Genomic DNA, 12,340 nt, shown 5'->3' on the forward strand with positions numbered 1-12,340 from the left:
CCACTGCTCTAGGGGTACTTGGGGTTAAAAAGAATAGATCCAGAGACAAAGGGCAGGGCAAGAGGGAGGTTAGAGAGCAACCAAAGGACTTGTAAGCATGCATATTAGCATAACCAATGGACACAGACACTAGGGCGGAGGGGGCTTGCCCAGAGTGGGAATGACTGGGAGTGGGTGGTCAATTGGGGAAAAAGGAGACATATGTAAAACTTTAGACAATAAATTTTTAAAAATGATAAAAAGCATCAGAAATAGTATATCATACCACCAATACTTGAGAAAATACAGATGGAGTATAATTCTGCTGGAAAATGCATTCAGAGTTTCAACTAAATATATTTATAGATATACTTAGTCCTCAAGATAAGTACTATTTTATAGCTGACAAAACTAAGCACCTTGCTATTAATGGAAGTATAGAATTTGAACCTAATTTCTATGTGATGCCTACTTCATTCTCTTAAACTATAATACTCTCTTCTTAAACTCTTCTCAAGAGAGAACTCCTCTCTAAGTACTTCATCTGTGCTATTTACAATCTTTTTCTTAAGAAAACATTACCTATTCAAAATATATTAAAAATGGTCTTCCAGCCCTAGACTGTTTGGCTCAGTGGATAGAGAATCAGCCTGTGAACCGAAGAGTCCAGGTTTGATTCTGGTCAAGGACATGTACCTAGGTTGCCAGCTCCTCCCCGGGCCAGGCCCTGGTCAGGATGTGTGCAGGAGGCAACCAGTTGATGTGTTTCTCTCACATCGATATTTCTGTCTTTCCCTCTCTCTTTAACTCTCTCTAAAACTCAATAAAAAATATCCTCAGGTGATGATTTAAATAATAACAATAATAATAATAATAATAATAATAATGGAATAATAATGATGATGATGGTGGTGGTGGTGGTCTTCCATGTTTTGTGAGAGCAGTGCCTCACAGGAGTTTTTGAAGTCCAGGGAACAATTTTTTAACCCTTTTGTTTTGCAGCCTTTGACTGTCTTGATTCATCTTGGTTTTTCTGACATCTTCTCTTCCTATCTATCTGCCTTCTCAGTCCCATTTGTAGGATATATTCCCATCCCCTGAAGCAGAGGTGTTTATCCTTCAGAGAACTAAGGGCTCCCTTTAATATCTGACATAAGTCATGGACCTTTCCACAAGAATAAAATTATATCTAAAAACACCACCAAAATGTTGCAAACAAAAACCCTTAGAATCCTACCCTAGCTTGGCATTGAAGTCTTGCATCAAACAGTCACACCCAGAAAGACTGCACCTTAAATCTCTTTCTGACTTAACATGCTCATTGTTGCGCTATCATTTTTCCCTATACTTCGAACACTATCTGTGTAGTAATAGTGATGATGATGATGAAGATCATGATAATGATAACAATTGCTTGCATTTAGTAAGCGCTTGTGTCAGGCTCAAGTGAAATGCATTACATCTATCATTTGGTTTACTTTAATTTGACTTAGCACCATGACTTGTGAGAAGCAATAGATCACAGTGGTTATAACAACAGCAGTCTGGAGTCAGACTGCTTGCATTTGAATCCTGGCTCTCCTGCATATTAGCTATGCGACTTTAAAGCAAGTTACTTAACGTCTGTGCTTCAGTTTCTTGGCTTGTAAAATGAGAATAATAAAATTATTTTAACCTCAGAGGGTTGTTTTGAAATATATATGACAACAGGTAAGAAGCACTGAAAATTTGGTAAATATTCAATAGCCCGTATCTTCAGTCCAGGCCTCCTTCCAGAGCTCCAGGTTGTCATATAAAATTTTCTCTTGACAGTTCCAGTGAATTTTTCTACAGGCATCTCACAGTCAATGTGCATAGATTCAAAAATACTATCATACCCCCAAAACCTGCTTCTTCACCCATACTTTCCATCTCATTGAATCTGAAAACTACTTACCCAACCACCTAAGCCCCAAACTGGGATTTATTTCAGATCAAGTGTTTAAAACACATAAGTGATTTTGTCCTTCCTTATTCTTTAATGAAAATCTTGCAGCGGCATCTTGTTACTTGGCATGCCTGCATGACCTGAACCCTTTCACTTCTTACTACCCTGTCACTCTCTGCAGATACTCTATTCATAGCCAGATATACACCAAGTGGTTTTATACTTCAGTCCATGCTCTACCCCCTGGATTACCAAAGTTTCCTCAAGAACTTCCTTCTGATCAAGCTTTCCCAGCAGTCCCAATGCCATTGACCACTTCCTTCTTCTCTGCCCTCACATTACTTAGCATATAGTGCAAGAAATAAAAGAACATTTCTTGCACTCATTTGTATGTCTGTCTCTTCTCACATTTTGGTTCCTATTGATGAAAGCTTATTGGAGATACAGAAACCCTATAGTAAGCCTAGTAAAGCTCCTGAATGATATTTCATTATCAATAAACTTACAATGAATGAATGACTATTCCATAAATTTTATATATGGTGATTTAAAGCACAGAAAGGTGAACTCATCCCAGTCACTCAATCAGGATTCATATCTTGTCCCTTTGGTTCCAAGTCCACTAGTTTTGCCTTGAACAGCTGGGGTGGCATCCCATGACAGTTAAGCCCACAACCTCCTGGAGTCAAATCCTTACTCTGTCATTTTTTAGCTATGAACTTTGGGTAAGTTACTGAGCTTCTCTGTACCTCAGTTTGCTCATCTGAAAAAATGGGGGGAATCATTTATTTTACCTGACTTTATAAGAATTGAAATAGATAATCTATATAAAGTACTTAGCCCATTGTCTGGCACATATCAAGTACTCGATAAATGTTAGCCATCACTGTAAAAACACAGTTGCATTTTCTTAAAATTGTGAAAATACCATAATCTGTAACCATGATTTTTTAAAATTATATACTACCCAATGATTTAAATGGTGCCCATTCTTTCAACCCAAATTAGCCAAAATACGTCAAATCATAAATTTCTGTTTGCCTTATAAATGTCAATATAGAGCTACGTTACTTAGCCATGAAGGTATCTTGGTCAGCATTTCGTTCTTCACACACATTTTTATTTTCAGTAAATTTTTCTTCTTTTAGAGATAAATCCTGTGGCTTGTCATCTTTACTCTGAATTATGCACTCGCCACGCTCTGGTATTTTCTTTTCACAGCACTCTTTAATTTTGCTAGAGATTGAATCTTGTTTTGAACAAATATGACTCATAAGCTTGCTCTGTAAGAATGAGAAATGACTTTATTTACCCAACTTTGTTGGGACTGGGTTTTCCTTCATAATGAAATGCAAAGCCAACCATGAGCATAGCATCTGAAATTGCCTCATTTTGATGGATATAATTGATTTAAATTTTTTATTAATTTAATACACATGAAGTATCGAATTAAAACAAGTTTTTTTACTCAAGATTTTAGATGATATAACTATGAAAAGTAAACTCTATTATCTAAATCCACATTTATTATTAAATAGTAATCATTTAAATACTTTACCCCTACTTCTCCAATATATTGTTATTTTAAATTCTATATGTAGCTTCTTTCCCATAAGAGTTTACCTGTGCTTCAATAAGAACCACCAAAGATATGTTACTTTAATATCTATAATCCTAGATTTCTTCCTTGTGTCCTGAAACTACATTGCCAACCACATAGTAGAAACTCAATAAACATTTGGTAAGTAAAAGAAAGAATGATAAACAAATAAACCTCTATAGTAACTACCAGATGCAGATTCCTGAAACATAAGAGACTATTCTACTCACTGTTGTCATTTTCTGATGGATATTATTAATTTGAAGCTGTTCAAATTATCAAATAATGTACAAAATAAAAAACCTACTCTAGTCCCTCTCCCTGCCCCTCATCCCAATTCTGATTCCCACATAAAGTTGTGAAAATAAGACAGGGATGAAGTTATCTTATTTACACATTAGTTGGATAATTTTTTTACAAGCTAATCTGGCCCCTAGCTCCTTCTCCAGACTTTCCAGAATGAGGCTGCACATTGTTTCTACTCTCTGTTGCAGCTTCACATGAACTCCATTGAGTGCCATGAACACATCAGGCCATTCCAGATCTCTTGGACTTTGCTCAAGCTCTTCCTCCTGCCTAGAATCTTTTTCTGTGACTTTCATGCTCACTGAGGGTGAAGAATGGGATGAAGCTCAAGGTTGAAGTGAGAAGTGGAATGGGGGGTGGAATCATGTTTTCCATAAACTACATAGAACCAGAGAGCCAGTCTTTGCAGACATATACACCTCTTACCTAAGGCCATTATCATTCTAGGCAACACATATCTTATTATCTGGAATTCATTTCTATTTTGAATGAACAACAATTCAAGTTCTCTTATTTCTCTAAAAAGGCATCAAAGAAGATATTAAGGATGTAATATGATCCCTTTGTCTCAGCTCCAAACTTCAGAGAAAAATCTTCAATTATATCGTAATTCAGTACATTATACTTACTACTATAAAATCCACATTCCCATAAACAAACAATACAACAATAAGTAGCTAATGAGAGAGAGAAACATTGCTGTGAGAAACATTGATCAGATTGAACCCACAACCTAGGTATGTGTCCTGACCAGGAATTGAACCCACGACCTTTTAGTGTACAGGACTATGCTCCAACCAACTGTACCACCTAGTCAGGGTAGAATGTGCAGTATTAAAGAATACTTCAATCTGGTGTTAATGAATGTTCACAAGTTCTATATTTATGAAATTTTATGTCAAACACATTTAGCCAAATAAAATAGAATCTGCTGAATAATCTAAAAACAAGGGCAATATTTTTTAACATTTTACTTTTTTATTATGTTTATTTTATGTATTTATCTAACAATCTATTAACGTTCTCATTTCATTAGTGGCCACCCATTAGTGCAACTTCAGGATAAAAAATAACTGTAAAATCACTATCTTTACTTGGTTTTCGAGAATATTTACCCTGCCACGGATGCACTGCACAACATCCCCTTCACAGCATCCATCATACTTGTAAGAAACATCTTCTAGAATGGAGGTAAGTTCTTCAAATTCAGTCTTGGGGAATTTTTGACTAAGTATCGCAATGTATCTGGAAAGAGAATTAATAAATCACTAAAACATCTTGAAGAGCAAGTAAGAGAAGAAGGGGTTATTTGATGATACAGTATAAGTAGCTGCAAAAAAAGTATTGGTACCCTTGTTTTTTCACAGAAGTCTTTACCAAATAGCTGTTTATACATTGCATGACCTGCATGATAACTTTGAAAACCCTAGGCTTATAGTTGAGCCCTGTATCAGGACTGGGGATAAAATGACCTGAGAGTTGTGCTCTCTCCCATAATTTTTGCAGCAATGCTCATCTTGTTAGGACCACCGCTTCCAGTTGTGAACCCATGGTCAGCATAGGTAATCCATCCATCACAGACCTCTCTCCTGCTGATGTACTTGAAACCTCAGAATTTTTCTCAAAACTTTGCACTAGCACCATTATTGGTTAGGGCAAGCAATGAGATAAAATGTATCTATATAAAGTCTTCTAGTCATTAAGGTCAAAGATGGGTACATAGGTTAAATTAAAGCACTTGGAGGATTTAGTTTCTAATTGGGAGCTCTCAGACCAATTCAGATTCTCAACTAACCATAAAATATCTCAGAACTAGTCCTCTCTCTTTCTGGGCTCTCCCCGCCTCCCAAGTCTTTATTCATCCCGACACAATGTCCTGGTTCTGAGTTATCCACATAGACTGAGGAACTAGGGAGAGCATAAATAAAAAGTCATCAACGATTTAACAAAAATGGAACACAGACCAAAAAATACAAGTAGAGACAAGATACATATAATAACACTCACATAGAATTTAAGACTGTCGGTCCAAATCTCAAAAATGCCCCACACACATTTTTTTGAAAAGAAGAGAATGCTTTTAAGTGTTGCATGACAGGTACTGCCTGAAGAAGAAAGAGAAAGTTCCATTAAAGCAAGAGCAAAATCCCACTATTCTCTTATCTCGTAATTATATGTCAACCAAATTATTCCAAAGCTTGCTCAGAAATTTTAAAAAAATATATGAGATTTTTTATTGTAAATTTACATATCAGAAGAAATACTCATTTGTGACATATTAGAAAGGTGAGACCTTGGAGCTCCAGTGACGCAATCGGTGAGCGCGCGGTACTTAAAAGAAAGGTGAGGCCAGTCTTTCTGATAACTAAATTGCACTTGGTGGGAAGGTGAGTCATGCTGTATGCTATGAGCTTCTTCATCGTTACTGGGATGAATCCATTTTAGGGTTAGCTAAGAGAAATCTTGCCGATGATGGAGATAAAATGTCAAACTTTACCCTGAATAGTTATTCACTAGGGCTTTCTTGCAATTTACAAGTAAGACAAAGCCAGAAAGAGACCCTGGAAATGGGTGACTGTCTTTCAAGGGTCTCGGGAAATAAGAACTTTTAGATCAGAGCAAGTGATAAATGGGTTGAAAACTGGTGAAAGTAGGAAGAGAATGGTTATAAATGGTAAACAACTCTTTTGCTATAATTTAATTTTCAGTAAAGATCTGTGTTGGGTCACTCCTTATCCTTATCTATGGAATACCTGCCTTTATTCGAAAGCAGTTAGCTTTGTCTTGTTCTTCACAACATGTTTTAGTCATCTCCTCCATATGACCCATGACTGTCAGAAGTGTAGGAGTGAAAACAAAGGGATGCCTTCTGGAAACTTCATAGATATAGCTATAAAAAGAAAAAATAGAAAAGGAAAGAAATGAAAGAATGGTAAACAATAAAGAGGGAACAAAAGAAGGGAAAGGAAAGATAGGAAAAGACAAGAAGATCAAGTTGTGAAAAATGAAAGTACAAGAAAGAAAGATTTCTCATTAGATGAGTCTTCAATATAAGGCAGTGTTATCCAGTCTCCAATAAAAGTATTTTACGGTCTTCTCATTGAATTGCCAACTCTAAAATGAGATTGATGATTGCAGTTATAATCCTGAACACAGATATGGCTATTGCCCTTCCTCCCCCCTATGCTGCCAGATGGTTTGCATCTCTCCCTTCCATATTCAAAGAACAGCTACCTAGACACAGTCCATCTGAGATTCAGGGATCATATTCACTTATGTTCAACCAGATTGTGATTTAGGCTTCAATAAGTACACAGAAAAAGTCTCTGTTTCTGTAATTACTGCACGACTGAAAACGGATTTTTGCTAAACAATTATTGATTTCATCTTTATTCTCAGTAAAAGCTGTACCTTCCCTTGGACGGCAATATTGTTTCCTCCACTAGCAATTTTTCATCATGCACATACTCCTGTTCTAGGGTTTATCACATTAGAAAATACACATCATTAATGAATGGATCTTGAAAGCAGGTTTCATAGCTTATGTTTATATTCTCAACTGAACACAGAATCTGGCACACTATAAACACTGAATGAATTAATCACTCAATGAACACCACTATATTCCTTTGAAATAGATATTAGGTAATATTTAACCTAAGAATATTTCTTCAATTAGATCATTTTTTTCTATTAAAATTAAACTTACTTGCTTAGAAAAGATTCACTGTTATCTTTATAAGCCTGGCATTTCACTTCAGGATCCAGAGTCGGGAGAGGAGGTAGAAATCCTACATCAGCTTTCTTATTATAGAAGAAACAGAGTCTTCTTTCAAAGCCATCCTTATTGCAGCAGTGCGAAAAGTTGTGCTTTTGTGGCACCCCCTCCATAGCACATATTGCTTCTAGTAAAGCATCATTCTGGGCAACAGAGAAGAAAAAGACACTTTCCATTCAGTGTATAGTTTCTCAGCATTTTGAGATGATGTAATGATTAGTGAGCATCACCCTTTAAGGAAAATATTGCAATTTTCCCAACATCAACAGCTAAGGATCTTGACCCACACCCTTGACAACCATCCCTTAGGCAAACTTTTTCTATCCTATTCTGAAGCTCTCCAACCTCTTTTTTTCCTTTGCTGCTTATATATCCTTGCATAACAGCATTTTTCCTTTTCTCCCAAGGTGATGAGGTGTTGATAAAGTATTTAGTAGAGGTGTTTAATTATACTTTTTTAGATATGCAGATGGTGGGTCTATGTGGGAAAAGCCAGGAAAAGAGGGTGTGATAGTGGAGTCCATATTGAGAGAGGCAGCTAAGGAGGGTACCTCCATACTTCTGTGAGCTTTGCCAGGCTTCTGGCTGCCCTGTAACTTTATACATACAACATGAACTGCAAGCTCATGATCAAGTCCTCCTGTGCATCATAATACAGAATTGCATCTCCCCTAGGAAACTACCTTACCCTAAGTACCAGGCAAAGTAAAATGAAGGCATATAGTATCTTTCTTTAAAAATTTTCAAGCCAAAAATTCTCTGTGTTGACAAGTAATCTTATTTATTTATGAAATGCAAACAAGTTACTTACAGCTAGTTTTGAACACTGAGGGAGTTTCGAGTTGGCCAAACATTGATCTCTGTATTCCGTCATGGTTTTTGCGAACATTTCTGCTTCCTCAAAGGATGCCTCCTGTACATACTGAGCAAATGCAATGATGGTGCTGCAACAGTCCACACAGAGAGCACAATAATTACCTGAAGAATTTATGTATGTCCAACAAAATCATAGGACCATCCACTTGTTGACAACCTCATGAAATTATCAAAGTGTGAGGTTACAAATTGCCCAATTTCTTGACAATTCAATGACCTCATCTGAATTTTATGATTAATGCTATATTTACTTTTTATATGATTTCTATTTAATTAAATTACTTTTAAGAAGCATTAACAGTTCTGCAGTATATCAGATTAGATTATGATAAATACCATCATCATCAAAAAGACTTTAGAGAAACTCACATATATCCAACATTGTCCTCTATAAATTTCTGGGTAATGTTAAAATCATCTGAAAAGCAAAGATATTAAAATTATTAAGTATCCTGATATTTTTAACAGTTTCCCAATAACTATATAGGTCATTTAAATTCACAAAGTGCAAAATAGAGAACTAATGGTAGAAAATATTTTGGTATATTTAACAAGAAGGAAAAAGTCCTATGAACCAAATATGGGATCTTATTCACAACTGATTGTGTGTTAAAGATACATTCATTAAATTGAATTGACTTGAATTAATCTCAGACTGACCAGATTTTAGATTTGCTATTGATGGCCTCCCAGTCACAAATGCCAAATACAAGCACCACTTTCATGTTAAGTATTTATCATGTAAGACTATAAAAGTAATGTGAAGGTAAACTGATAGGTGATGTAATATTACAATAGAGCCAAACAAGAGCTGCCATGGAATGCTGATGGTCAGTAGGGTTTACAGTGCTGGCCACACATACTTATTTAGGCGATCTCTGGACTAGTCTTAGATCATTGATTCTCTCCAATTAGCATAATCCAAGCACATTTATATTTGTTCACAATGACTACTTTTACTGAGTTCTTACTTTTACAAAATATTGAATTATACATTATGAGGCAATCAATGATGATCCACCCTTGGACATCAGGTTCCTAACTACTCTTACAGTACAAGTGATTCATGAACATGATTATGTGTAATCCAATTTAAAATGTATATACAGCATACTGGTTAGATAATCATATACTTTATAAAGCATTCCCCCCAATATTTCCAGTACCCACCTGACACCAGGCACAGTGAAAGTGACAAGAACTATGTCAAATAGATGGACAGAAGAGTGAATGAGTGGATAAAAAAATGCAAATAAAAAAACAACCAAAAACCAAACCAAAACAAAAAACAACAGCAACAACAAAAAAAAGTCTTTTCCTGAGAAATCAACAGGACATGGATTTTAGTAGGATAATGGAAATACAAAGGAAAACATAGGTGCAAAAGATATCAGAGACAAAAATCAGTAGAACTTTTGAACAAGTTGTTACAAGGGGCAAATGAGAAGGAAAACTCAAGAACGATCACTCTTATTCAAGCCCTGTGACTGGGTGTCACTAGCAGACACTGTGGGCTATCAAACTGGGTAAGACACAATCCTCCTCTTCAGGCCATTATGTACATTATATGGCAGTCAAAACACTTACTGCACCTTTGTGCAAATTACAAAAGGCTACTCCTTTCAGGCCAGAGGAATTACAACAAGACACCTCCTCTGATCAGATGAAGTTCAAAATTTTCCCCTTTGGATAGAAGAAATATAGAAGTCCCCCTTTCCTCCAAAAGGGTACTTCCTTGACCAGCCTTGTGAGCAGAGGGGATGTACAGGTTTGGGGAGCTTTAGAAAATATATAGTTGGAAGAAGCAGGGTTCAGCATAACCAAAGGTTTTTCTACCCGGCTGGAGATATGTTGAACAACTGAAGATTCCAGAAAAATCCCAACTCAAATCTAGTGTTCACTGTTACTATACATATTTGTGAGAAATATGAGTATTTTCAAATCTAAATTATATCTTCCAGCAATACTTTCTATACTGACATAAGACTAGGTTTCTGTCTGTAGATTGGGTATGACCACCAAAATACAAAATCTGGAATAGTTCAGGATTTCCAATCAGTATATACAAACTAACAGGGGCATGAGAGAAAAAAAAAACCGAAACACAAATAAAAATTAAGTTGAAAGAATACAGATTTAAAAAAATTAGAAATTACGCCAACTTAGTCATTCCTTAGCTGATATACAAGTAAATTTCTTACCAACATCTTGAGGCTTTGTGGGCAAGCTTAGGCATTCAGTCAAAAAGAACAAGAAAATAACAAAGCCTGTAAGTTTTAACTGTTTCATTTCTTTAGAAATCATATTCACAAAGCAAAGTAATGAGATAGAGGAAAATCAAGTTTTTATATTAGCCTTTGACACTCCTGGTAAAAAAGTAACCTGTTTAACCTGTTTCTCACATACATCATATTTGATTGTTACGTGATCACATTGCAGAATGTTTGCTAATTATTAACTAGGAAAAAATTATCTGTGTTTTACTGGGAAAGAAATCTATTGAGTTAGAAAAAAGTTCATACGGTGAGTATGCAGGATACCAAATCAAATAGATAACCAAAAAAATTTTGAAATATTGCAAATGCTAAGAGAAAAGGGACTAAAATAAATAATTCTCCAAAGAGAAAACACAACTAAGAAAATGTTAAATTTTGCTGGTAATCAAAGGAAGTTAAATTTAACAATAATAATTTTTATACCTGCTAGAATTTAAAAAGCAATTAAAATATTCTGGTAAACATATAGCAAAATAGATACCCATACATTCAAAGCTTTTGGAAAACAAGTTTATAGTAAGGATCAATAGTCTAAAAAAATTTGTTATTTGAACCAATCACTCAAATTTTTGAATCTATATTAAGAACATGATCCTAAATATGGAGCTATTTTAAATTACATGATAGAAATATGCTAACAAAGCAGGTGTTAATAAAAATAGTAACAGTGTAAGCAACTGGGTGCAATTTTACTGGGAACTGTCTAAGAAGTGAAAGACTTCCTAGAATCGTCCTACCAGAGGAGTGGGAAGCTGGAGCATTTGTCCACTGGCCAAGGTGGACAAATAATCATGAAAACCCTAAGAAGGAAAAAAATGTTACTGGGATGGGGTGTTGTGCAAAGCAGCACTACTGGATAGTACAAAAAATTCTAAAATCCTATATAATAAAAGGTTGATATTCAAATTGTCCCCTCGGGAGTGTGACCGACTGGGAGTTTGACCACTAGCTATGACATGCGCTGACTATGAAGGGGCAGCGCAGAACCAAGGAAGGAAGGAAGGCCCTGGCTGGCAGCCGGCAGCCAGGGGAAAGAAGGCCCAGATCATCCCTGATTGTCATCTAGGTCTAGGGAACCTTGCCCATGCACGAATTTCATGCACCAGGCTCTAGTATTATAATAATTAAAATAGTGTGGCATTGGCAACCAAGAGAGAGACCAATACAACAAACTAAAAGTCTAAAATTATATGCAAATGCCTACTCATACACTAAAATGATTCCAAATAGATTAGAGATCCAAATGTAAAAAGGAAAAAAAATAAAAGTACTAGAAGAAACACAAGTAATTGGGGGATAGTCTTTTTTTTAACTATGGTGCAAAACAGAGAAAGAGTAATAAATTCTACTAGATAAAAATTTTCTCTAGGACATTACATGGAAAAATACATAGGCAAAGTCAAAAACCTGGAGGAAAAACTGAGAAAAAATATATTCAATTTATATCATAATATACAAAGAGCTCCTGGAAATTGAAAGTAAAAAGAAAAAGACAACAATCTGATAGAAAAGTAGCAGAATGATATAAACAGATAATACACAAAGAGAAAAAAACTAATGGGCCTTAACCATCTTAAAAAGAAACTTATAATAAGAGA

The 12,340-nt window shown here is 35.6% G+C and overlaps 1 protein-coding gene across 2 annotated transcripts in view; it reads right to left on the reverse strand.

Moving 5' to 3' along the window:
• Window positions 1-10,804, reverse strand: part of AFM (afamin) — a 22,212-nt gene extending 11,408 nt beyond the window's left edge. The window contains exons 1-8 of one of the 2 annotated variants that reach the window (XM_006770656.2): window positions 10,668-10,804; window positions 8,836-8,884; window positions 8,402-8,534; window positions 7,522-7,733; window positions 6,566-6,702; window positions 5,820-5,913; window positions 4,928-5,057; window positions 2,978-3,189 (exon numbers count right to left, since the gene is read on the reverse strand). In XM_006770656.2, the coding sequence (XP_006770719.1) occupies window positions 2,978-3,189; window positions 4,928-5,057; window positions 5,820-5,913; window positions 6,566-6,702; window positions 7,522-7,733; window positions 8,402-8,534; window positions 8,836-8,884; window positions 10,668-10,770 (1,070 nt within the window). In that variant the 5' untranslated portion in view covers window positions 10,771-10,804. Of the gene's footprint in view, window positions 1-2,977; window positions 3,190-4,927; window positions 5,058-5,819; window positions 5,914-6,565; window positions 6,703-7,521; window positions 7,734-8,401; window positions 8,535-8,835; window positions 8,885-10,622; window positions 10,642-10,667 lie in introns of those variants that run through there. The other variant, XM_015568414.1, reaches the window with a different exon arrangement.
• Between the last annotated feature and the right edge of the window lie 1,536 nt (window positions 10,805-12,340).

The sequence above is a fragment of the Myotis davidii genome, unplaced genomic scaffold (assembly GCF_000327345.1).
Source record: "Myotis davidii unplaced genomic scaffold, ASM32734v1 scaffold905, whole genome shotgun sequence".
Taxonomy (NCBI): Eukaryota; Metazoa; Chordata; class Mammalia; order Chiroptera; family Vespertilionidae; genus Myotis; species Myotis davidii.